General features: G+C 37.9%; 1 protein-coding gene and 1 long non-coding RNA gene across 3 annotated transcripts; both read right to left on the bottom strand.

Annotated features, from left to right (window-relative positions):
- LOC147411205 (Apoptosis inhibitory protein 5 (API5)) lies at positions 1–27,874 on the bottom strand. Of its 2 annotated transcripts, none has more exons than XM_086445860.1 (16): positions 27,516–27,874; positions 27,248–27,409; positions 22,554–22,653; positions 22,412–22,477; positions 17,669–17,766; positions 17,524–17,598; positions 17,142–17,339; positions 7,859–7,924; positions 7,696–7,761; positions 4,521–4,631; positions 4,333–4,422; positions 4,137–4,243; positions 1,764–1,878; positions 1,607–1,672; positions 1,401–1,510; positions 1–488 (listed from the first exon to the last, which is right to left on the bottom strand). In XM_086445860.1, exons 1-16 carry the CDS (start codon positions 27,600–27,602, stop codon positions 299–301), a joined length of 1,707 nt encoding a protein of 568 aa, XP_086301986.1. In that variant the 5' UTR covers positions 27,603–27,874; the 3' UTR covers positions 1–298. The 2 variants fall into 2 exon arrangements, with proteins under 2 accessions (XP_086301986.1, XP_086301993.1); XM_086445867.1 differs by having other exon boundaries at positions 17,190–17,339; positions 27,516–27,872.
- On the bottom strand, positions 9,078–17,132 carry LOC147411206 (uncharacterized). Its single transcript, XR_015179285.1, has 2 exons — positions 13,273–17,132; positions 9,078–12,912 (listed from the first exon to the last, which is right to left on the bottom strand). It is a non-coding gene; the product is annotated as an uncharacterized LOC147411206 (long non-coding RNA).

The raw sequence follows: 27,874 nt of genomic DNA, 5'->3' as shown, positions 1-27,874 counted from the left end.
TAGCATTCCAAAGAATTTCAATCTCAACTTTGTCAAACAGCTGCTGTAATCAGTATTTAATTAAACATGGGACTGTGAACACATGAAGCCGAATTCCATTTTTACTCCACTCTATTAAGACAAGGGTTCATAAGAATTTAACTAAATTGAGCTAATCTTAGACTGAAATGAAATACTGACCTCCCATTGGCTTCTTCAATGTAAATGAAAAAATCAGAAGAGGTCCAGTACCAACAGAAAAAGGCAGCAACTAATACATATGATTCGTTAATTGTGGGCCCGACGCAAGTCGAGACTACTAACGATAGATCCTTCCTCTTCCTCGTCCACCCCACCCTCGGCCTCTTGCACCACTTCTCCCACCACGAGATAAACCTTCCAATGCCCTGTTCACAAGCTGGTTTCGCACACCACCCTCACCTCGTCCTTTCTTGTTGGCAGCATTACTTGAACCATTAGTAGCCATGGCTGTAGCAGCTCTCTTACCTCTGCAATCCACGAGCATAAATTATATATAAATCAGAATAAAGGTACAGACATGACATGAAGACATGGGAGGCATAGTTACAAATCTCGTTATTTCGTCTCGTCTCATCTATGAACGAGACCGAGTTATCTCGGACGCGTCATCTCATTAGAGGACGAGTCATTTCATCTTCAACTTTTTTTTTTTTGATAAGTGTAATATATTAAATGAAGGAAAAATAAGTACAAAGAGGCTGAGGAAGCCTCTAAGAGAGTAAAAAGCTAAAAAGAGAACAAAGCATCAAAGACTACATAAAGAACCCCCGATTTTTCTTCTCAGGCCAGACATCTTCAATCTCTTTGAACAAAAAAATGTAAACCTAACTTCAAACTCAAGATTCTATCTACTTCAATCCTTCAACCTCCAAACCTAAAACTTTTAAAGAAGTATTAGACAATGGAACCTTGGAAAAATCTAAGGTTTTCTATGTAGGGTTAAGGAAAAGTAGAAATCATTGGACTGAAGATAAGGAATCAAATAAATTTACCATTGAGGTCAGGTTGAAAAGCTTGAAGCTGACTGATTTGAAAAGAAAAATCAGGGATTTTTGGCTGTTGAAGAAGATGGCAATTTGGTCTTCTTCATTAGACTGAAGTCAAGGAAGGCATGGCATAAGTTTCAAATTCAAAACACGGGTATCTCTAATATTTATGAAAACTTGAGGGGCATGTCTAGATTTCCAAAGTTTTCTGCATCTTCACAATTCATAAAGCTTATCTCATTTTATCTTGTCCGAGATTTCACATTTTGTCTGACATTCGCGAAATCTCGGCCAAGATATCTCGATTATCTAGCAAGATTCTGCTCAATTGAGATGGCATGTCTATCCATCTCGGATGAGATTTGAAACCATGATGGGAGGTACTTTTCCTACCCTGCAACAGCAGTTGTTGGAGTTGAAGGAGTCGTAGTTTTCACAGCTTCTTTCCATGACAGATTGATTTTCTTATCACCAATAAATGAAGGTGATTTTGAATGCAATGGCTGAAACAAATGGAGTGGGAAAAAAATCAGAAATCAGTTCAGTGCAGTAGGAGATAATAAACACAAAAAACAGAAGAAACTTTGTTTTCTCTTCACCTGAGTCATTTGCAGTATGTTATTACAGGTTCGCAACCCTGTCGTAGTATTCTGCTTTTTTATTTTCTGTAGAGGGGGAACAAAATTGTAAAATATGTTAAACTAACAGACCAACCATCAAGAGAACCAATCATGCCAGCTCTAAAGACTAACTCACAATGACAGCTTTGTCTTCTTCAGTCTTAGCAGCAGCCATTGCCTTGTTGTGGTCTGACATTCCCTGGGTTAATTTCTTCATAGTAGCCCTGGCTAGATCCTCGACATTAGTCAACCTGTGGCACCATCAACCACAATGATGTGAACTCTAATATTATGAGATAAATGCAATGCTATAGATACTTTAAGTTAGCATATACGTGTAAGAGCAAAGCCTATGTTTCTGCAAGAATGGAGGAGCAATCACCAATTTATATAAATGAAACATATCTAAAATGAAAAGGATAAAAGCATAGTGGCTAATCAACTTTAGTGGTGCAGCACAAAGCTAGCTATGTTTGTGCTTGCACATGCAAAGGATAATCATGAAGGTGGTTCAAGAATACCAGAATGAAGCTTATATATATTATTGCTTGAATAGTACTTCTATTTCCTTGATCTCTAAAAAGCAAGTGGAAGACATCAATATATTCTGGTCAGGGGGTCTGCCTAAACCCCCGATTACTCTCCAAAAAAAAAAGTGGAAGACATCAAGAACTACAGACCCATAAGTTTGGTGGAAAGATTTTATAAGTTTGCTGCAAAAATGTTACCATCCTGCTTCTGTTCAGTTCTACCATCAGTGAGGTCTCCCAAACAACATAAACAAATCTTGGAAAGAGTCAAAATTACGGTACTCCGATAAGATCTTATAGATTCCCTTCCAAATTGTACACCCGCAAGCAGAAGACACTAACCTACTCTCCCAACCAAAATGGCCAACTTCATTGGTGAAAGGGACTAGAATTAGATTTTGAGGAGACCGTTGGTGTGGAGTTCTGCCCCATAGGTCTCAATTTCCAAATGTATTTATTACTTATAAAAAAATTCCAAATTCATTCTCATTGTAACCCAATAAAGATCCTCCTATGAAAGATTTCATGACTCATTCTGATGATCAAGTTTCTTGGGATCTTGGGTTTCAAAGGAACTTCAATGATAATGAGATTCAAAAAGTTGCTAGGCTAATTGAAAATATTTTTCAGATCCTCCTTAATTCTTCAATGCAAAACAATAGTGAATAGGAAGCAACAAAGAATAAAGATGCCTCAACAATCTTACGGATGTAGCATTTCAAGATATCAATCTCACCATGCATAATCTATAGCTAAGGAATTTTCATTTGTCAATTGTTGCCTTCTATGTAAAACAAAAGGGGGTCATTGAATCACCTTCTCATTCACTGTTATTTGTCAAGAAAGGTATGAGTTCACTTTCTTTCATTATTATGAATTTCATGTTTTCCATCCCCAGTTTTAGCAATGTTTCAAAGTTGATATCTGAAGGTAATCCCTAAGAAAGAAAGAAAAAAAAGAATCATGTGGTCTTTAACCCCCGCTTGTCGTGAGTTGAGGAATTTGGATGGAGTAGAACAGTAGGACTTTTCAAGTGAAAGAACCATGAGGCCATTTTATTCCTTTGGAGCAAAATCTATAAGGAATTTAGAGGGGTTTTCATTGAAGATTTTATGTTTAGATGAAATGTATTGTGTTTGATTGAGTGGAGCGCGGCCTTTCTCCAGCTTTTTCATTTTCATTTTCTTTCGGTTTCATTGTAAGGGGGCGAGCTTGGCCACACCCTTTTGTATCATTTTTTGTTTTTTCAATAAAAATTTCATCTACCAAATATTTAAAAAAAAACACGCATTACAACCAGTGAGTCAATAGTGGAAGGGCCATGAGTTTGGCAAAAGAAAAAACAAGTATCGCTTAGTGCTGAAGATAGAATGAAAGCAGGGTTTCATTCCCAGGTCTGCACTATTACCACTCAAAGACTTTACCAACTCACCAAGTTGGCACCTTTTCCCAAGGCTATATTCCATAGGCTAACATAGACTGAAGACATAAAATAGTCGATTGAGAAGTAAATATAAGGAGAAAAATCACCATTCTGCTTGCTGCTCGCTAGTCCTATAAACTAACAATCTGAAGTTATGCTAATTGAAGTCTTGGTTTAAGACGGGTCACATCAAATATGATGAAAATCATGTATCTCATCTTACATTGGTTCATGTACATGTAGTACACCATCCCATGTTTTGAATCCTCTAGACTAAGAAATAATTCCTTGGATGCCAGAACAGAGATCTTTAAGCACTTGTCTTTAAACGGACTGGGAACTGCCAAAAATGAGGAACAACTAATCTTTCTTTTACACAACACAAAGCTATGAAGAATTATTTTTTTCCTCTTTTCCTAAGGGCATCACTCTTTTGCTTGAATACCTAAAAGTTGAGAAAGGTAGTCATTTATTTTCAATAAGCCTGGAAACATGCAGAGGGTCTATATTCACTCAGAAAATTGGACATTGAGAAGAAATAAACACTGTGAAATACCTCTCAGTGAAATCTTTATAATACTCTGAAAAATCCTCCCCAAGCCTATCTGATGGTTGCCCAGTCACTATCTTGTAACCACAGAGACTATTTGTCGCATTAGGAGTCTGAGTAATAAGAAATTAAATAGGCCTTATCAGCAATAACAAACATGAAAATAAATCAACAGAAAATGGGTAAAATATATTCAAACGACCTTATGAGATAAATGGTGAAAGGTGTACAATAAGCATTCAACGTAAGTAAAGTTCATTTCTTCTCCGGTCTTTCTTCGAGGCATGTACTTCTGTAAAAAAAATTAGAAGCCAAAATCAATGTGAGGCAAAGAAGTTATGAAAGAAAATTCACAGTGGAACTAGTTGTTACAGATGTGAAGGTCCATACCTTCAGAAGCTGGACCACAGATGGAAGAAGCTGACGTGAATCCTGTGGTGTTGTATAAGGTGAACTTTCAGCTAGATTCTTCAGCAAATCTAGTTTTCTTTCTTCAGGAAGCTGACAGGAAAAGCATCGCAATCAAAATTTTAGAGGCAAAAATCTCATCACAAAATATGAATTTGGCCCCCATAAATCTTAGAGACTTGATGCAGTACATAGATAAGGGAAAAGAGAATTCTGCAAAGATGGATACAATCTCATATCCAAGTATCTAACAACTACCCAAGTTAAGTGCCAAAAGGACAGGCTCTGACTTATGGCACAAGAGCCTGCCGCACATATAGATGATGGAATTGAAAGAGTCTAACGGTTGGTTGCAACGGCAAAAGAGACATCCATCACTATAAAATGTTCCACAAAATGTATGGCCGGAGAAAAAATAGAAATGATCTTATTACAGTGAAATAGATTTTATTACAAAAGGGTCCCAAATTTTACTAATAAAATGTATAATAAAACAGGACGGTTGTTGTTCCCCCCCTTTGTCTCAATCTTTAGCACCCACATAAAGAACGTATTTCGATAACAAGTTTTTATTGCATTTTCTCTTCTCTCCCTTTTCCAAGAATACCCCCAACTTTATTACCATTCTTCTCCTCTCCTCTCCAAGAATACTCCCTCAACTTTATATATTGCATTTTCTCTTTTTTGATAAGTATAATATATTGATGAAATGAGGGAAGACACAATACAAGGAGGCCGAGGGAGCCTCTAAAAAACAAAAAGAAATGAAAGCTAATACATCAGTGATTACATAAAGAGTTCCATCTAAAAACAAAGTCATCAAAAGTAGTCCCTGTGAACTTTGTATTATGTTTCGACCAAAGATACATGAGGCCCAAGATCTCCATGAAACTGACATGAGAGCTCCTCATCTTATTATTGAACACCCTGTTATTTCTCTTGTTCCACACCCCCCAAGCAATAGCCGATGGAAGAATAACCCAAAGATATCTTTCTCTTGAAGAAAAAACCTTACTAGCCCACCCCTCTAACAATGAGGAAAACTTACGAGGAAAAACCCACTGAATACGGAACAGACAAGGAAAATTGACCAAATATTATAAGTGAAGGGGCAATGGATTAAAATATGGTCGACAGACTCCTCATCCTTCATACAGAGGGGACAACAATTAGGAGTGATCCAACCCCGAGTAATCAAATTGTCCATCGTAAGAATTTTCCCAAGGAAAGCCAACCAAACAAAGAAAGAAATTTTAGAGGGAACTGAGTTGGACCAGATAATGGACCCGAGGAAATGTCGGTCTGCATAAGGGTTGAGCCACTTATGGAAGGATCTAACAGAGAATCTTAAATTTTTAGCCCTCGTCCATTCCCACCTGTCCTGTTCACTTTCATCAAGAAGAGATGAATGCAAGAGATCAAGGAAAGATGTCACCATTAAACTTTCGCCTGAACCCCAAATCCCAAGTAGAGCTAGAATCATTGCGAATCCCAAGGAAAGATGTCACGTCTCCAACTTTATTATCTTTCCTCTTCTCCCCTCTTTTCTAATAATACCCCTCTAACTTTATTGTCTTTCATCTTTTACCACCCCCTTAACCATAAAGAGGCTGCCCATGCCTATTTGCATAATGAAATGGAGGCAGAAAACCATGCCCTTAGATGGCAAAAATCAAAGTATACAATCCATCTTAAGAGCAGACATCATAGAGAACACTAGGACTTTTAGGGTTATATTGTAAATGAGGAACATTTGCTCAATCAAAAGTTTTTTGGCAGCGCGGTTTCAGGAATTTGAGAACACTAAATGGGGCTTTTCTAGGAAACTGGCTTTGGAGATTCGATGTGGAACCGACAGCTTGTGGCAGAAGGTGATCGCAGCAAATAATGGGGAGGATCCAATGGTGTGGGTGAATGGCGATGTTAAAAATCCGTATGGTTGTGGGGTATGTAAGGGTATCTTAAAAATTTTGCCTCAATTCAAAAAAAGGGTCACTTTCAAGATAGGGAACGGGAAAGAGTTAAGTTTTGGGAGGACGCTCGGTTTGGAGGAGTCCCTTTAAGGGAGAGATTCCCTGTGTTGTACACGTTATCATTGAAGAAGAATCTGCCTGTGGCAAGCATTTGAGTGATGCATCTTGAAACTATAGGGTGGACTTGGGTCTAAGAAGGCTGCTAAACGATTGGGAGTTGCAGGAGGCCTCAGAGTTGTTGGGTCACCTTGATAGCGTGTCGGGAGGCACACATGAGGTGGATGTGAGATTGAAGGCCCCTAATAACAGTGTTCTCAGTCAGAGAGTTCTACAAAGATCTAAATAGAAATAGGAGTGGGGACCACACTTTCCCGCATATAGCGATCTGGGGACCAAGGGTGCCTTCCAAGGTAGCTTTTTTTGTTTGGGTGGCTGTATGGGAAAGGATTCAAACTCAAAATCTTGTAAGGAGAAAAGGTTTTTGTGGGCCAAATGGGTGTTGCATGTGTATGTCTAACAAGGAATCTACTAATCACTTGCTCATTCACTATGAGCTAGCGAAGGAGGTGTGGGCTCATTTTTTGTCCTTGTTTGGGGTAGTTTGGTGTGCTATGTGCTCTGTTAGAGGCATCTTTGGAGAATGGCTTCAATTGGGTTTGAGTGTTTGGGCATGCGAAGAAGTTGATTTGGAGCTTAGCGTCGTTTGCAGTCTTTTGGGGCATTTGCAAAGAAAGAAATACTAAAACTTTGCAAGGGAGGTTGCAATCTACTCAGGAGTTGATTTTTCTCAATCCTTGGGCTGCTATTCTTTTGGTGCAAAATTTTCAAAGAGCTTTTCTTCGAGGATTTCTTGGTCCGATGGGATATCATTTGTTGTGTCGCATTTAACTAGCTTTCAGTTCTGTTCTTTTTTTTTTTTTCCTGCTCTTATGGGGTGGGTCATCTCGACCGGCCTTTAGTTGTATCTTATCTATCAAAAAAAAAATTCCAAGTTACGTACATTTTTCAATTAAAATAGAAGTGGATATTGACCTGGGCGATCCATACCATACAAAAGAAAATGAACAATAAAGAAAACAAAACCGAAGATAATACAAAAAGCATAGAAGTCAAACAAACATTGGCATTCTAAACTATCATAGACTCTGGCTCACACAATTAAAGGACGGGAAAAAATTTATTACCTGGTCAAAAACAGGTATAATGTGCTTGTTCAAATAATTGATAAATTTGCTGTTTGATGCACCTCTCTGTAGAAAATAATGCTTGTCAGTTGAAATAGGAGTCATCTGCAAATCATGTAAATGACTAAATGGGGGAAAAATCAATATAAAACCCAGTCCATACCATGAAAAAAGGAAGAGCCATGTATAAACATGATATCAGTCTGTCAATGTGATCACCATCTGAAACCTGCAACACCATATTAAGGGCATCCTAAGCAAGATTGGTAGAAAAAGTACTAACAGAAATACGGCAGCACAGTTATAGAATATTACTTATTCCAAACAAATTAAAATCGATCTTGTCAAGAGAATATAAGCGGGGAAATGAAAGAAACTCCAAGACTAATAAAAACACCATATCTTCATAGAAAGATTATGCCTTTGTGCTAACAAAATGATGACGCAAGATTTGCTACTGCTAAAAAGCCATAAATTGGCATATAGAACTAATTTTGATTAGAAAAACTTGTCTATCGGTCCTCATCAAGGAGCCATCATTAACAGCCGCCGAATCTCTTCAAACAAATGTATTGATTCAAGAGTGTGATCCAATAAACTAGGTGTTGTTTATAAGATCAACTTTGAGAAAGAAGCATATGATTATATAAATTGGGATATTTGCAACAATAATTGGGGTGTATGAGTTTTGAACAAAAATGGATTAACTAGATTATGAAATGAATGCCCTCAACATTTTTCTCCATTATGTTCAACAAGTGCCCATCTGGTTGCCTTAGGAGTTTTAGGGAACTCATGAAAGGTGGCCCTATTAGTCACATTTTTCATATTCTCATATCCAATGCAGATGAGGATCATCGGGTGTGGGCTAGTAATCTAGATGGGGTCTTCTTAGTCAAATCTTTCTTCCACTCCCTAAAGCTCCCATCTTTGAAATTCCAAGTAGTAGCTGCTTGGGACCCGAGAATCTAATCTAAGGTAGGTTTTTTTTTTGTTTTTTTTATTTTTTTTATTTGATCGGCTACCTTGGAAAAAATCCTAACGTTGAACAATATTATTGCCAGGGGTTTTATTTTCATTAACTTTTGCTCTCTTTGTAAAGCTAGCGGTGAGTTTGTTAACCACTTGATCATTCATTGTAGTTTCTCTGTCGAGAAGCTCATCACTAGCAAAATCAAGAAGCAGGATCCTCCCCTGATCTCTTTCTACTTCTGCTTCTATTGCTGTCAATTGTGGCTCCTGAAAGAAACTATCTGCGGTGTAGGCGTTTCGCTATATCATATAAAAGAAAAGTAAAGATTACTTCTGCTTCAAGAAATTCCCAACAAGAAGTCAAGTAACACAACCCAATTTGGATTCCATTTGAAAAACCTTGTATAGGCTTAGGGAACACTGAACAGTTTTCAACAATTGAAAGTGTCCTGAATGTGAATTGAGATATTTCGAGCAAAGACAGCCATCTCTCTCTCTCTCTCTCATCTTCGAAGTTCGAACTGAAGCACCTCGTTTACCGTACAACAAAAACCAATTAGATCTCTACAATGGAAAACCACGGATCTTGAGAGAAAAAATCTCAAGAGAAAACCCCTCTCGGATTGCACCAACATCACTAACTCTTCCACCAAAACCCTCAATCTCTACCAAAAAACAAGGCGATAATTCCTTCAAGAACACTAAAAACCCTATAATTGGATCCCAGCCTTCCACACCTCCGCAACCTAAATCTTCTACTAATTTTGTTGTTGATAATGAGAGTTCCGAGATTGTTACGTATTATAGTCGAAAACGAACTGTAAAGAAAACCACAAATAAAGGCAAGGCAATTGCCGTCTCTGTTCCATTTAGTTGCCCTCCAGCTAGAAAGATCAAAATTATTGGTGAGCCAGAAGAAAGGGTCCTTCAACTCTTTGCACAACCAAAAGGTTAAAGCTTGAGCCTGCAAATTTCAGTGAAAGGGGAATCCTCAAGTTCAATGAATCGGACTCATATTCTTAAGCTTGAAGTACGACCTCTCAAAGCCTACTTTATGCCTTTTTGCATAAAGACAGTTCGCATCAGGGACTGCCTTGAGAAGTAAGTGGACAATGAAGAATCTGATGTCTAGGAGCAAATCCTTGGAGGTTGAAGCCAAGAAGTTCTTCACAAGATGTTGGTTCAAGAAAAGGGTGGGTTTAGGAGTTAAGAAAACAAGGAGACATTGAGAATCATGTCTGTACATGTCGATGAATGAGGGTGTTTGGCTGTGGAAGGTGTTAAACATAGCTCGGGAGAAATATGATTTTTCAAGAGATAAGTTCTCGCTAGACGGTAGCACGCTCTTGGCTACAAAAAAAGAAAATAGGAGTGAAAGGTTTCTCAAGATTCAGAGATTCTCCAATAATGAAAGAACTATTGTTGTGGTCTTTCTAGAAGGTAAAAATGGCAAAGGTTGGGGGGAAGCAACCTCGCTAATTAAAAATCTTTTGGAACCGGAGGAACAAATGCTAGAACTGGAGAAGAATCAACATGCCGGAACGGAGGGGATAAGGAAACCTTTTGTTGAGGATGGTATGAAGGGTGTAAAGGAGAAGGATCAACATGCCGTGAACAATTACAAGGGTTTGGCAAATGGAGGTGGGCTTTTGTGTATGAAGCCAGCTCCGAACACTTTGACTAGAACGAGTTGGTGAGGATTTGTCAGCACACTCTAAAAGACAAAACCCTTCTTAACAAGAAATTGCTTAGTTGGGGTCAAAAGAAGAGGGGTTTTTTGTTGAACAACATGGAGGCATCAATCATTAAAAATCTTCGAGAGGTGGCCACAGGTAAAGAGATAGTGTTGCTTAGATCTTGATTCGTTGATGTGAACAAATTAGATTAGGGCTGGGAGAAAACCAAAACTTGGGTCAGAGTTATGTGCATTCCCTTTCATCTTTGGGATGACTACGCCTTCAAACTGATTGGTAAGCATTTTAGGGGCTTAATGGAGCTGGAAAAGAGAACGAGATGCCAGGAAGAACTAGTTTATGCTAGACTTAAGGTTAGACTTCCTCTAGGGAAGATTAAAAGAACATTGTTTGTGTTCTTTGGGGGTTTCAAATTCAGAGTGGGTATTTTTATTGAAGATTTGTCTTTAGCCTTCCAAGAATCTTCAACATTTGCAGTAGGAGGAGAAGTTGAGACCTTCGAGCCCGAGGATAGTATGTTCTTGGCAGCGGAGAACGCAGTAGAGCTATCAACAAAGGAAATTGGAGTAGAACGTCAGTTTGGGAGGGATAGACTTGAAGTTATCGAATCTGACTTGGATGTAGTGGCGTACAAGCAAAGCAACCAAAAACTTATTTTCAATGTCCTGGGGAGATCTTTTGGGGATTACATGTGGGTCGAATTAATTGCCCATTGGACTTCTCAGAGCCTCTTAGCAGGTCTATTTTAGTGGAAAATCAACAGGAAGTTGTAGAAGGAGATATCGAACCACGTGCTAGGTCAAATTTAAGTACGAATTAGATCCGGACTTCGGATATGGTTCTAGATCCTGAGTCCACTCTTGCAATATTTAAGGACCAGGTAATTGTTGGGCCTTAACTTGGGTTGGGATAGTCCAGCAATAATGAGTGTGCCATAGAGATTTAACAGATTGCAGGGCCCAATTGATCGTAGATAAGGAACTTGGCTAGAAAGCCCTTACAAGGCATGCATGGGAGAACCCATTCGGCAGTAAGACCTCTCTCAAAAGAGAAACTCCCATCCGGGGGTCAGGTCCAGGAAGTTTCTTTTATCGTAAATGCAGAGGATAGTGTAGAGCAAGCACCCGCAAGTATGGAGATTGAAAGTACAATTAGGCTCATCGGAAAAAGAAGCAAGGATCTTTGGTGGAAGAAAAGGGTCGACTTGGCGGAAGGTATTACGGTTGAGGCAAGGGGAGATAATACTCAACATAGATACTCAGTTTGTTATTCGGAAGAAGGTTTGAGTCTAATAAAGAAGAAGGAGATGCCTTTGTCTGGTTTTCTTAACCTGATCTCAAAGATTTGGGACAGATTGCAATCCAATCTTTGGAAACATCATGGGCAGCCACTTGTTTCAGGGAGCTCGAGCAATTTGAGTTTGAGGAAGATCAGCTGTGAAGACCATTCTAGAGAAGATATCTTGAACTCCTCCTTCCACATTTCAATCGTCCTCATTCCTTCTTTTAACAAGCCTATGCTGATTTTCTATAAGGGTCTTGTTTGGGCTTTTTTTGTTTGTCTTGGAGCTTTTCTGTGTTCACTTGGTCTTCTGTTTACAGGCCCCAGACTCCTATAGTCTTGATCCATTCTCCCCAGATTAGCGACCTCTCTAGATGAGGATAGTACGCGGAAGATTAGAAAAGATTTTCCTTGGTCTTCTTCGGCTTTGGTCCCCTTTTCTCCATTTCCAGATGAGGTGATTGGCTTGAATCAAACACAAAGGTATAATGACGGACATCAATCCCGGATCAGGAGGAGGAAATGTTAGTGCGAATATAGTTGGAAACTGTTGAATGGTTAGTGAGCCAAGCCTTGAGTATGGTGGAGGAATTTGGTATCTTACCAGAGACAAGAGGATAAAAATCATTCTCTAATCTTAAGAGTAGTTATAGGAGATTCGAAGGATAGAGCTCTTCTTGAGGCAGAGTTGCAGGAGTTAAGAAAGGATAGTGGAGTGGGAGTTGAGGAATTGGGTATTGTTGATATGGATAGCCAGGAAAATTAACCCTTCAGGAAAGGGCAGTCGAATGTGGTTTTCGTGGTGGCTTCGATGGAATCAGCAAAGAGACTTTCTAGGTCAATTTTGACCAAAAAGGTGGAATACTTTTGGAGGTGGTTTGTGGTTTAGGTTAGGGTTCTTGTTTAGGTTGCTAGGTCGATTAATATTTTGTCTTGGAATGTGAAAGGTTTGAGGAATAGAATAAAGAGGGCGGCCGTGAAAGCTTTTATCATGAGTCGAATGCCTTTTTTAGTAACTCTTCAAGAATCGAAGCTTCCGATCTATGAGGATAAGGTGATTAAGGATCTTTGGAAGGAGAATATTGATGAGTAGCTCTTCCAATTATTTGAATAGCAGATAGCATTATTTTGATTTGGAATAAAGACTTGATTCAACTAAATGACAAATTAATTGGGGCTTTCTCCATTTTTATTCTTTGGAAGTATATGAATGAGGATTTCGATTGGGTTTTTTCAGGGGTTTACGGTCCAACTAAAAGTAGCGAGCGACCTTTGGGCCAGTAATGTTTTCTCTTCTAGAAAAAGATTCTTGTGGGCTATTCTTCCCTCGGCTATTGCTTGGGGGGTGTGGAATGAGAGAAATAACAGGGTGTTTAACAATAAGATGAGAAGCTCCCACGACACATTCTTGGAGATTTTGGGCTTGTTATACCTTTGGGTGAAGCAGAACATTGAGTTCAAGGGGATTACTTTTGATGACTTCGTTTTTAGATGGAACTCTTTATGTAGTCTTTGATGCTTTAATTTCTTTTTGATTTGTAGTTTGTTTAGAGGCTTTCTCGGCCTCTTTGTATTTTGTTTCTTTCAATCAATATATTACACTTATCAAAAAAAAAAAGTAGCGAGCGACCTCAAATGTGGGAAGAATTGGAGGATATTGCGGGGTATTGGGGATAAGCCTTGGGTTCTAGGAGGGGACTTCAATGTCATCAAATTCACCAATGAGAAGAATGGGAGGCCGAGAATCAAGAAGGATACAAGGGACTTCAATGCTTTTGTTAATAGGTATGTCTTAATGGATTTACCTTTGCTCGGTAGAAGGTTTACTTGGTCCAATAATCAAACTGACCCAAGGATGTTTAAATTAGATAGATTTTTGGTGAGTGGGGACTGGGAGGAGAAATTTCGTAATGTGGTGCACTCGACAACTACCAATCTCGTCTCTGATCACACTCCTATCGTTCTTGAGGCGGGGTAAACTAGATCTAATTTGGTCCCCTTTCGTTTTGAGAACATGTGGCTAATTCACCCTAATTTTGCAGATCTTGCAAAGGGTTGGTGGAGGGAGGGTCCAACGGTAAGGCATCCAGGGGTGGTATTCAAGAACAAGTTCAAATATCTTAAAGATAAATTGAAAGGATGGAACAAAGAAGAGGTGGGGAGGGTAGAGTTGAGAAAGGGGGAGATACTCAAAGAGATTGATGTCCTGGACTTTAAGGAGGAAGTAGGGGAGGTAGAGATAGATGAAAGAGTGAGAAGAACTGAGCTTAAGTTAGAATTTCAATGAGTGATTTTGCTAGAAGAGATAAGTTGGAGACAAAAATTGAGGGTAAAGTGGCTAAAAAAGGGTGATAATAACACCAAGTTTTTTCATTAGGTGGCTAACTATCATAGAAAGAATAGTCAAATTACCAATTTGACGATCAATGGGAGTTTGGTAGAAGGAGAAGAGGGTATTAGGGAGGGTGTAGTGGGCTACTACAAAGAGCTTTATAGAGAGAGAGAGAGGAGAGGAGACCTCGCCTCGACAATCTCGAATTTAACAAGCTAAATCAAGAAGAAAGGATATGTGGTTGGAAAGACCGATTGAGGAGGATGAAATGAGATTAGTTATCATGTCCCTGGGAGGGAACAAAATTCCGGGGCTAGATGGTTTTACAATGGAATTCTTCAAACACTGTTAAGATATTGTCTTAGAAAATTTCGTAAAGGTACTTTAGGAGTTACAGGAGAAAGATTGCATGAATTATGTCCTTAATAATACTTTTGTGGCTTTGATTCCCAAAAGAGCGGGGGCAAACGACTTGGGAGATTTTAGATCCATTAGTCTAGTTGGTTCAGTGTACAAAATAATCTCTAAGGTGTTGGCAAACTGACTAAAAGAAGTTTTGAATAAATTAATTGGTCTGGAACAAAGTGTTTTTATTAAGTGAAGACAAATCCTAGATGGTGTGTTAATGGCTAATGAATGTCTAGACTCTAGGATCAAAGATAAGGAGGGGCGGATAGGAAAAATCAATATGCAAAAGGCTTATGATCACGTGAGCTAGGATTTTTTGGAGTATATATTGAGAATGATGGGTTTTGACTCTAAATGGATATGGTGGATTTTGAAGTGCGTAACATCGTTTTTTTTTCTATCTTAGTTAATGATAGTCCGACTGGGTATTTCAGGGGCTCCAGGGGTTTGAGACAAGGTGATCCATTATCCCCATTTTTATTTCTTATAGTGACAGAGGCCCTAGGGAATTTGTTTAGGAGGGGAGGGAAGTTGAAATAAAAAAGTTATTTGGTTTTACAGTGAACAATGATGGTCCTTTGATTTTGCACTTGCAATTCATGGATGACATTTTAGTGTTCTTGGATCATTCTAGAGAACAAGTGAGAGCTTTTCGGGTTTTATTATGCTGCTTTGAAGCAATTTCAGGCTTACATGTCAATTTGCAGAAAAGCAAATTGTTTAGGGTTGACGAAGTATCAAACCTTCCAATCTTAGCAATTACTTTGGGGTGTTGTAGTGATATTCTCTCTTCGACCTATTTGGGTTTACCCTTAGGGGCTTCTTATTGTAGTAAAAACATCTGGGAGAGTTTTATCAAGAAGATAGAAAAGAAGTTGAGCACTTGAAAGACAAAATCTATCCAAAGGGGGTAAGGTCATGTTGATTAAAAATACTTTAACAAGTATACCGATCTATTTCCTTTCCCTGTTCTCGTTGTCAAAATCGATAGAGGTTAAGATTGAAACTCGTGAAGAATTTTTTGTGGAATGACAATAATGGTGGTAGAAAGTATCATTTGGTGAATTAGAAAATGATTTGCACTCCACAAAAAAAAAAATGGAGGCTTGGGGAATAGAGGGCTAAGATTAACTAATAAGGCTCTCCTAGACAAGTGGTTTTGGAGATTCGGAGAAGAAAAACAACCTATGGAGGAGGGTGGTTCATGCTAAATACGGAGAGAAGAGGTTTGGTTGGTATAGTGGTGAGGTTAAAAGTTCTTACGGGTGTAGTGTATGGAAAAGTATTCTGATGGGTATTGATAGAGATTAGATTCAAAGTTGGGTTGGAGGACAATGTTAGATTTTGGAAGGATATTTGGTATGGTACTTCATATCTGACTACTCAATTTTCATCCTTGTACGATTGTTCATAGAAAAAGAACAGCTCTGTGAGGCAGTGTTTGATTCGGGACAGTAATACAGATTCTTGAGATCTGGGATTCAGGAGGAATTTCAATGACTAAGAGTTAACTGAGGTCACATCTCTCCTTGATCTGTTAAATCCCTCTATAATTGCTTGCTTCCATTGTGTGAGGTCTCTTTTTCTCCGTCCATCATTTGGTCCGCTCTTATACCTCCCAAGGTTTCCTTCTTATGGCTTGCTTCTTTGGGTAGAATCCTAACCTTGGACAATATGATCTCTCTGGGGCAGATCACCCCTAACTTTTGTTACATGTGTTCGGAGAATAAAGAGTCCACCAACCACATTCTTATTCATTGTCCTTTCTCGTGTTTTATTTGAATGTTCTTCTTATCAGGATTTCAGGTGATTTGGGTTTTCCCTCTTTCTCTTTTCGCACTTTTGGAGGGTAGGAGATTCAATATCTTATCTTCTAGAAAAAGATATCTTTGGACTATCCTTCCTTCAGCTATTGTTTGGGATCGCTGGAAAGAGCACAGAGTGTTCCAGAGTAAGAAGAGCTCATCTCACACGGTGATTTTGGAGATATTGGGGTTACTCTTCTTTTGGTTGAAGATAGGTAAAGACTTTGAGGGCGTGTGCTTCCAAGATTTTGCTTTCAATTGGGAAACCATTTGTGACTCGTAACCTCCTTTCGGGCGTGTATCTTTCTTTTCACTTTTTTCTTTTGTTTTTGGCCTTTTTTTTTTTCTTGTTGTTTGGGGGCTATCTCAGCCTCATTTTCTCCTTTCTTTCAATGGAAAATTTTATATTTATCGACCAAAAAAAATTGTAGTTTCTCTCATCTAGTGTGGGCCCACTTTACATATTTATTTCACATATGACGGTGTTGTCTTGGATTGTTATCTTCACTTCTCTAAGGTTGGCAAACCATGGCTTTTAAGTTTAAAGGAAGAATCATTTGGAGTTTGATCCCATTTGTGGTATGTTGGGCATCTAGAAGGAGAAGAACAACTGCATTTTCGAAGGGAGGGAAAACTCTCTTCAGGAAGCCACCGTTAGTATTTTAGGATTATTGTTCTTCTAGTCTAAAGAGTACTAGGAATGTAAGAGGCCCTTTTCCAAAGACTTTTTGTATAGGTGAGACCAAGTCAGTAAGGAGTGTGAGAAAGCAGACTGATTTTCTTTATTCTGCTTTGGTTTTTCTTCTCTCTACTGCACCTCATCCCTCAGTTTTTTTCTCGTTCCTTCAATAAAATTATATCAACCGAACTAAAAGAAATTTAAATGAGTGAAAATAATGAGTAATGACATGTGAAGATACAGTATTAATACAGATTTAGATGAATTTTGGCTACCTCTAGAAAAAGTGTCTTGTTTTGAAAAGGTCGGCCACTTGAACTTACATTGAACTGTGCATCTAGATCAGCCTGTCCTTCAATGATCTCAATAAGTTCTTGCACGCGCTCTGGTGGAGCACCCTCTCCAAATATACTCAAACTTCTCAAGAAGTCCATGAACATTTTAAATTCTGCTCCAGTTACATCTTGTAAACTCTGCAATAGCAGGAAGTCGAATTGTCCAACACCATTTAGTTGATTCCAGATTATAATTAAATGGCATTTCATGTCCTTTAAGAAACAAGTGCAAGAGATGAATCACCCAAATCTAGAGAGTGACTACAAGATCAGAAATAGAGAGTTCTAAATCTTCACCAAAAGAATAATATCATTAACCTACTTTTTTCACCAAATCAGTTATATGCCTTTCCATTTCCTCTCGAGGCTTCAAGAGTTCAGCTTTCAGAGTGAAGACCTGAAATATAACAGAACTTTAAGCTGTATGGTAAAAAAGAAAAAATATAAATGACAGGTGTGTTTCTCACCTTATCCCTAATAAAATTTAAAACCCTTTCACGAATAGTTTCATCCGCACTTGGTTCATCACTGCTCTCGATGTGCTTAAACAAGGCTGTCAGAGATGCTGCAACAAACAGATCTATTAGTTATGCAAAGAGAGTATCAAAAAGTTTCGTTTTGCTAAAAAAATATATAGAGATGAGATCTTTAACATAATAATGGCTTATGACATGCATCAGAATAAATGATAATGAAAGCCATGCTACTCTCATGGAACCAAAGATAATATATTTTTAAACAACCACATAGAAGTGTAAGAATCCTTGTGAACACACATCATTCACATCATTGACCTATACAGCTTAAACCAATTTCAGGAACAAAATTGTTGTCACAGATGTAAGCCATCAATATGAAGATCACATCCAAAACAGAGGATTTGGTCAATCCAAGAAACCAGTAAGATGTCATAAGCATCACTCATTTTGTCAGAAAGTTTTATTTCTTGATATTTGGATGAGTTTTGCTTGATGTTTTAGCAGAGATTTTCATCTTCTTTTCAAGATCAAAGGTGAATCTTCTTCTTCGACTTCCTTGCCAAGAAAAGGTGTGCTCTGATATCTGGACCTTTTCAATATTTAAACCAAACAATTTTTACTATAAATAAGAAAGAAATATATGAGAAGTTCAATCAAACATTTTCGTATACTGTAAAGCTAGATATATAATTAACAGATATAGTTTGTACGCCCCCTGTTTTGGATTGTCAAACTCTTGGAGTTCTTGTAGCATGTGATTTATGCATGATTTCCCTACATCACAAAGAAAATATATATAGGGTGGCATTCGATGGCCCTAAAGAGAGCCAAACATTTTTTCAATACATGGGTTACACGTTTCGGAATGGACTGATTTTTTTTTATTTTTCATTTTTTGGCGAGGATGATCACTATGATGAGGAGATCATCCTCACCAAAAATCAGCCCATTCCGAAACTTCTAACCCCATCAAAAGCGATTTACAAAAATTGGACGATCCACGATTCTTCAACTTGTAAACTGGGGTTAGAAGTTTCAGAATGAGCTGATTTTTGGTGAGGATAATCTCTTCACCATAGAGATCATCCTCACAAAAAATCAGCTCATTCTGAAACTTCTAACCACTATTTTGAAAAATGTTTGGCACAATACCTCTTTAGGGCCTCCGAACGTTTCCCATATATATAATAGGACGGTTGTCCCCCCTCTGGCTCAATCTTTACCCCCCCCCCCCAAAAAAAAAAAGAGGGGTTGGGATTTTAATCTCAAGTACAACTTAAAATTTATTGCCTTTTTCTCTTCTCCCCCATTCCAAGAATACACCTCTTAACTTTATTGCCTTTCCTCTTCTACCCTCATTTTCAAGTATACCCCCTTCAACTTTCTATATTGCCTTTCCTCTTCTCCCACTTTTCCAATAATACCCCTCCAACTTTATTTTCTTTCCTCTTCTCCCCTCCCTAAACCCCAAAGAGGATGGTCATGCCGGTAGAAGACACAGGCAAACTCGTGTGTGTATGTGTAAGAGTCATATTGCTATTAGGGGGCGGGATCGTGCGGCGCAAGGGGGTCAAATCCACTTGCAAGCCTGTAAAATGATCGTACACCACACACACGTAACTAGCAAACAAGTAAACGAGGCAACACGAGATAAAGCCCGGAGGCAACTTTGTTGATATAATATTGATTACACGGTGTAACGCGTTACAAAAGCAAATAGATGCGTTACAAGCAATTGATGATCCTATGACACGCGGGACTTCCACGGAGCTGGGCTTCAAGGCTTCAACAACGTGGGTGTAGGCCGGGGATTGGGATAGCACTGACACCCTTCCTACAAAGTGTATGCTAAGTCTTTACTAGGTTTCCAGAAGGAAACATCAAAAGTAGAGGCCGGTCATACTCCCTTATTACGAAAATGCCACTAAGCTAACAAGTGTGCCCTGGCACGGGGCTGACACGTACCCTAAGCTAGCTTCTCCTAATTATTAACATAATATAGAGATGCCTAGGTGGAATGGCTAACAGTTAATACATCATAGCATGATTAAAAGATTAAGAAAAACTACATACAATTAATCAGCAACGAAAATGCACTACTATCAAAAAAGAAATCACAGATGTCATATTTAAAGAGTAAATTACTTAATTTCACATACATAGATCAAACATCAAGAAGTATATAATCTCATTATCCATGTCTGGCGCCAAGAGTATGTCTCAAATAAGTTCATTGTTCTATCTCCTCAGATTCTTGAGCCCTTGAGTGCTCCCCATTCGAACTATGGAAGCACAATTCAAGAGCGGAAACATCATCTTGTATTGGAGTTTCCTATAACTAAGGCTCGATTTTAATTTCAACTTGCAAGCTTCTACAATAGGCATGTGACGAACCAAGCATGAAAGCTCGGATTGTTTACACCCTAAAAATGGGAAATTTCAAGGGAACATTATATCCCGCTCAAACAATCCAAATTCTCAAGACAGCAATTTTAGAACTTTTTTGTGAGCATATCTAGAACCTAATGCATTATCTAGAAATTTCCAAGGTTTATTGAAAATCATTCACAATTTTTCAAATCAATATGATCTTAAGTAGTTTCATCTAACTTCATTGAGCTTTGAGAATTCCATTAGGAATTCTTCGGAGTACATATGCTGTCTCCCACAGCCACAACCCTCATGGATGTGTCGCTAGCCTGCTTCTTTTTATGGAAGAAGATATTAGGAATTCATTAGAGGGCCAAGGCTAATTTCTCTCAGACCAAAAATCCGCATAGTTGCATGAAAACCAGAAACAATGAATAGTAGCAAAATTGAGGGTGAAAGCTCAGATTAGATTGATGTCTTATATCCTGCAAAATTACTTTGGGAGAAGGCTTTTCTCTAAGTTATAACAGTTGATTTAAACACACAGAAGCATGGTGATAAAAGCCAGAGTATACACTTCAGATTACCACGTCTTCCATAAGCAAACTTAAAATATAAAGTTAAGTTTCACTTTGTTTGAGAACAAGTGATAGCCAAAAAAAAATCCATTTCATACATCAAGACCTTGGATCCATTTGCCAGAAGCCTAAGTATTGTTTCGGTTCCCTATTTTCTATCCAAGATGGGCATCATCAACATCTTTGTCCAAGCTTGAGGTCCTACAGAAGGAGAAAATAATGAATTTTAGGAGGAGATTAGTCATTTTCTCTTATTCTAAAAGGGTTAGGATCCCTTGACTCCTATCTTTAAAGAATATCCCCTCTAAATTGATTAAAGACTTCACACAAAAAATATAGCAAACTCACAAAAAACAAGATGGTGCCCCTGATCCGACTGACACCTCCCTTCAAAAATCCAACATTACTATCCTTCAAAATTCAGCAATAAACTGCAAAGGGTGTAATGAACCAAAGCAACTTCTTCAAGTCTCTAAAAGGAAAAAAAAAAAAAAACAAAGCAGAACAAAATTGAAACAATGCATGGACCAATCTAGGAAAACAACCCACAATTCCAAACAACCCCATAACATGGTCCGAAACACGTCGAGAGCACAAGGTAAGTGAATGAGCAAATGGTCTGCAGTTTCCTCATCCGCCATACACATAGGACACACATTTGGACCCCAATGAGTTGATTCATTGTGGTGATTCTTCCAAGTCCAGCACACCAAATAAAGAAAGCTACTCGAGAAAGAACATTTGTTTCCCACATATTTGTACCAGAAGCAGCGCTCTACCGTATCAATGAAGCATAAAAGGACCTGATCGTAAACACATCTCTAATCTCAGATCAAATTCTCCCATCCTCCCCCTTGAATTTCGACTGAGCAAAGTCAATACGAAATGTTAATGAAGCCACCACATCCAACTCTCAATCATTGAAACCACTACTGAAACCCCAAAAAAAAAAAAAAAAAAATCATGATTTCATGCCCCCTTAATCAACCAAATAAGAAGCAATCGGGAACCCCTTCTTCCTTGACACTTCATACAACTCTAGGAACTGGGTCATCAATAGGTACTCCCTGCAAGAACCATCCTCCCAAAATCTAATTATCCGCCCACCTCCCACCTCAAAATCGAACACTTTTATGGAAAGTAGGAAGCAGTTTCAGAATCCCCTCCCAAACCCCAAACCCATGTGGCAAACACTAAGTACCACCCTCCCATCCCATATTTTTCACCCTAAACTTTGCTTCAATGACCTTGCTCCATAGACTGTTTACCTCTACCCCAAACATCCACAGCCACTTGCCAAGGAGAGCTATGTTCATCACGCTCAACCTTATGATACCAAGTCCACCCCCACAAATAAATAAATAATGTGAAACACCTAAAAGAAGAAAAGAATTCCTCAGTCTTAGAATGATATGAAGTTGAGGGAAACAAGAATGAAAATTACAAGATAAAGTGAACAACTAAAATCATTTTGCTAAACAAAAGATTGTTGAGTTTTAATCATGCAAAGGCATGTTAGATGCAAAATTAAATAATCACTGAGTAATGCATCTCATGTAGTTAAGAATTCCTAACCAGATAGTTCCATACAAGCAAGATGCCATTTCAAGATATGTATCAGAAAGTCATACTGAATACAAAATAGAACATATGTGAAAGACAAATGATATCACCATGCAAAAGAATTTGGTAATATCGAAGTACAGATGTGCTGAGCTAAAATAGAATGATGCTCTTAGATAATAGGATTTGTTCCTATTTGATCAACAACAGAACAAATTACCTTTTGCATCCTGCCTTAACAAAGACATAAGGGCTTTATGCACTGCATCACGCTCTACATTTTCCTCTAGAAGCAACAAGAAAACCAATGGTCAAACAAGGAAAAAAGGTTCTCCAGAGCAAAATGTGAACACTTGAATTACCAGCTGTAAGGAGTTGCCCAAGAACATCTACAATTTTAGACACATATTCAGGCGTATCCTTGCAAAGAAGAGGAAGTCCACGAATTGCTTGTACCCGGACCTGTTGGCCATAAATGCAAATGAGTCTCGAACTTACATATATACGAGGATAACTAAAGGTGAACACTGAAGGCATGATTATGATGTTTCAATCAACCCAAAATGAAAGAAACTAAAACTCGTTAAACACTACAAATATCCTATAATAATTACCACAATAATGAGAACTCAAGCTTATTTAAAAGTATTACAGCCTCCCAAAACAAGTTTCATTCATAGCATTATTTTCATAAGTGCGGGATTTAGGGCTTAAAATCAGTCGTGTGCGGGCCGGATCTGAGTATGTCCATATCCATATCTAAAAAATTTATCCGGACCCTAATCTGACATGGATTCTAATTGCTAAAACCATATCCGAACCATTTTACTTTCATTAAATTTATATCGGAATCCGATCCAACTGAATTAATTAATTCAGGTCGGTCGGGTCAAATAATGTCAAACCGTTCAAAGTTATTTCAAATAAAATTGTTAAAACTTAGGACCTCTCCATTTTGGAAGAGAGTCTTGACCACTACACTCAACCATAGTTGTTTGATGAAAGATAACTTGAAAAATATAAAAATACAACTCGCAAAGTAATATATCATTCGGATCTTGACGGATATAGGGATGGATCTGTATCCGACCTAAATCCGACTCGGTTCAAGGGATATCAACCCATATATGAACCATATTTTAATTTGAATATACTTGAAGGAACCAAACCTGCTAAATTCGGATTCGGATCACTTGGATTTCGGATAAAATTCGTCCCATTTTAAGCCCTAGCAGGATTCCATTTTGAACTCAGGTATAAAATGCTCGACACGAGCCCAACTCAAGTCGGATTGGTCATTCCTCAGTAGTAATTTTTATTTTATTTTTTATGGGTAAGTTGGACTAGAAACCACAATCTCAAAGTTGCTTTGCAATGTGTCAAACCAACTGAGCTATGGGTCTAAAGCCCACCACATTAATAGATAGTTTAGTAAATGATAAGGGCTTATATAAAGGAAACTGGTACGCAAAAGAATATAAAATTTAAAATTATCTATCTTAAAAATATGTTTCAAAGTTTATGTATATGAAACTATAAGAAAAGTTAAAAGAAGAAGACAATGATGATTAAGTAAACTAAAGTAACCACCTTTGTTTATTGCAAATTCAACAAGACAAACATTTAAAGTTGCAATATAATCATTGTATGAAAATATAAAATTACATAACAAAAGCATTAATAACAAAGCAATTGATTATTTAATGAAAATAACCATATCTTAGATTTGATATATAGATTAAAAAAAAACATAATACTAAAATGTTAATTGTGAATGAGAAAGAAATAAAATTAAAAGGAAAAGTGTTTAAATCATAACCACATTAAATTCGGATTTGGGCAAATAGGGCAACTTGATGCCTATGCCAGATCCCAAGCAAATTTGATTTAGTTTTTTTTTTTTTTTCACCCAAACCCAAGCTAACTATGCCCAAACTTGACCCAATGTTGGGTCAACCCAGTGGGTTAGGGTTGGCCTGCCCAAGTTGCAAGCTTACTCCAAAGAAACATGAGCCCCAAAATGTTGATTATGACATCTTACATTGAGTACTCATTCCCTTTGAAACTCCTAGAATCTCTTTTCTTCCAAATCATCTAGCAAATAGAAAAAGATCACAACATCCTCTTTATGCGCGAAGTTTTTAATTTCTAACATTAAAAAATAAACGAAGTGGAGTTAGAAAAGAACCACGATAAGTGAAATAGAGATAAGAAATGAGCCCAAATTTCTCTTGTGAAGGAACAAATGACTTGGTGACCCTCCATTTGATTTGCAAATAGAACAAAAGTTTACAAGAAAATATGCCCGACCATGATGTTATTAAGGAGGAGAATTTTTTTCCAAGCCGTTAACCAGATAAAGAGGAAGAACTTTTGAAGGACCCTTTGAACTCCCCTACAGCAAAAATCAGAAAAGATGAGGATGAAGGAAGGGCACAAGATTCACAAAAAGACGTAAATGAGGGCCATCAACCCGATGGTTAAAAACACAAGTCATATCATCTCAATAGCGTTTAAAAAAATTAGTAGTTAGATAAGGTTTTTTATATACATGAAATTGGATAAGGTATTGATAGTCATGAATCATATGATGTGTTACAAGGAGCGTGTATCACTTATTTCTTCTTTGTTGGGTAGTTGGAGCGATATGGAGCTTTTATCTTTTATTCGTCAATACTTTTTCAGATTAGTCTCGATGACGATGGATTTTCTCTGTTGTTGGGTAAGGGTGATATGGAGCTTGTATCTTTTAATCATCGATAACTTTTGAGTTAGCCTTGACTCTTGATGACAAGGTAGAAGTAGAACTTATCATATCACAGCCTAACAAGATTTGTGGGTAAAAAGGGAAAATTTTGTGGATGTGAGAGCTTTGTGCTATTCATTGGAGCATATGGAGAAATGCAATATTAAAACTTCTGAAGATCAATAATGGAGTGACCACTTGTGTCTTTCAGTATTTTTTCCATGTAGGGTCTAGTTAGGCACAAGTAGAAATAAAGTTAGGGGGGGGGGGCATTTTTCTCTCTACTATCCAATCAGAGGATGAACAAATGCTGTTGGGGGAGTTCAAAATAGACCAACCGGAGATGGAGAGTGAATGCTACGGAGCCTAGAGCCCAGGAAGATGGTATTCAAGAACATAGCGGGGGTTCAGGAGCTTGGGAGAGGAGACTGTTTCTCTGTTGTTAGAATGTGTGGCAACATAAACCAACGCCAACAGAAATGAGGAAGTGCCCATCAACGGTGCTCACATTCAACTACTTTTTATCCAGTAATTCATAGCCTACCAGAATGCAGTAGCGAAGGACAACCCGTCCATACAGCCAATAGGGAGGATGGCACTGAAGTAATCTGATTTTATTGAAAATTCTTAGATGAATATTACAAAAGCCCCAATAGGGTATTTATAGACATTATAACAACCAAGATATATGATAACTACCTAATATGAATATTCTAGAATATCCTAATTGATATAAATATGAATATATATTCTAGAATATCCTTCATCACAACCTTCCATTTCTGATGAGATACACTAACAATGATACAGTGTATCTCATGCATCTTAATTCAATGCATCTTATTCTCCAACATCCTCCCGCAATATCATGCAATTGGTTTTGTTGAATAATTGCTTGATCTCATTAACAAATATGTGCATTGATTGTCGAAGTGTCAATCATGTTAGTTGGTGGTCACCGTCTGTCTATGAAGTCCATCATTGTCGCATCACACTCTTTTTGAGTCTGTCGGAGCCGGTAGTTTATTAGATCTCCCGAAAGCATAAAAAAATACGATTGTGCGATTTAAATGAAAGAACTCTTGTTGGAGAGATTTTAGATAGAAAAAAATGAGATTGTATAACATGAATGTGTGAAATTAGGAGATTTGTATATATATATAAAATAAAAAATTTCTAAGTCCGACGAAGGCGCAATAATGACAGTGGCGCCATCGCCGAAGAAAGACACACCAAGATCAAGCTCTCAGTATAGCTTAGGCTCGGATACCATGAAGTAATCTGATTTTGTTGAGAATTCTTGGATGAATATTACCAAAGCCCCAATAGGGTATTTATAGACACTATATCAACTAAGATATATGAAAACTACCTAATATAAATATTCTAGAATATCCTAATTGATATATTCTAAATATCAATATATATTCTAGAATATCCTCCATCACAACCTTCCATTTGTGATGAGATACACTAACCTTGATATAGTGTATCTCATGCATCTTATTCTCTAACAGGCACTACGGGCAAAGAAAGAATAGGATATAAAATACAATAAAGTTGTTTGAGATAGTTTGGGCATAGGCATGAGCAAAGAAGGCCAACAACAAAACTGGTAAGGAGGAGTGTTTTGTTCAAATCAAAAGGCTCTGAAAGGGAAAGAGTAAAGGCTCAAAAAATGACATGGATATAAATAGTAAGAGAGGTATGAAAGAACATGCCTTTAATAGGATTCATGTTGCCGATGCCGACCCCAATAAATGGGATAAGGTGAATTTACACATCACAAAGAAACTCTGAGGTTGTGGGTTCAAATCCAACTTACCCATCAAAAAAAAAGGAAAAAAAAATGGGATATGGGGTAGACAATGATGATAAACCAAGCACCCCTTAAATTACCTACCGAGCTCCACTGCATATAAGGTGCTTGATTGCTATGGATAAGGCTTATTATATGTAAAAAAATACATTCTTGAGTGGGCACTATCACTGCAGGACAAGGTTTCACTTTCAGTCTCAATTTCAGCATAAGTTTTGGTCCAAAACGAATCAAAATACTAGGAATTCGGTAAAGTAATCTGTAAAGTTGATTGAATATCTGATCAAAATTATCAAAAACCAGAACGAACACAATTTCAGTATAAGTTTCAGTCCAGGAAGAATCAAAATACAAGGAAATTTGTAGAGGACTGACAAATTGGTTGAAATATCTGAATTTCCAAATTTGTTCAAAAGTAGAACGAAATTTTAAACTAAAGTTGACCAGAAATACTCAATTTTGTGCAAAATCTAATAGAAACAGCTACTCACCCCAAGCTCCTCCTCTTCACACAAATCAAAATGGGCTTCGACAGCTTGGCTTGAAAGACTGGGGAAGAACTTGAAAAACCTCGGAATCAACTGCGCCGCTAATTGCTTCGCCTTTATGCTTCCCCTTGCCGCTCTGATTATCACCTCGTAGTCCTTAACATTCTGCGATCACTCAAACAAACAAATAAAAGCGTTACAGATTGAGACCCAAAAATAATTTGAAGAATACTAAAACCCTAGAAAAAAAAAAATTTGTTAGAAAATAAACCTCGGATTTGTCTTTGGATTCATTGACACGGTCACTACACTCGTAGAGGTCCACGATTTCACCCTTATCTTCAGAAGTATCGGCCATTGCAACTGTAGAGAAGGAGAACAAGGACAAGTGTTGGGGAGGATTGATAAAAGGAGATCCAGAGAGAAAAAGAAGAAGAAGAAGAACGAAACTAGGTTTCACGCTTTGTGTCTCTTCTTCAGAGATTAGGGCAGAAATGAAGCAAATTTTAGGATACAGAGCGAGAGCGAGTTCTTTTGGTGTTAAAAGTTGCAAGAAGTGAAGAAGAATGATCGTTTCTAGACTCGGCCGAGTCGTAACATGGTCGGTTGTTGTCCGAGAATGGGAAGGTT

Source organism: Akebia trifoliata, chromosome 1, assembly GCF_017979445.1.
Source record: "Akebia trifoliata isolate Shusen 1 chromosome 1, ASM1797944v1, whole genome shotgun sequence".
NCBI lineage: Eukaryota > Viridiplantae > Streptophyta > Magnoliopsida > Ranunculales > Lardizabalaceae > Akebia > Akebia trifoliata.
The sequence above is the reverse complement of the archived record's forward strand: the minus strand, read 5'-3'. Positions and strand labels throughout refer to the sequence as shown.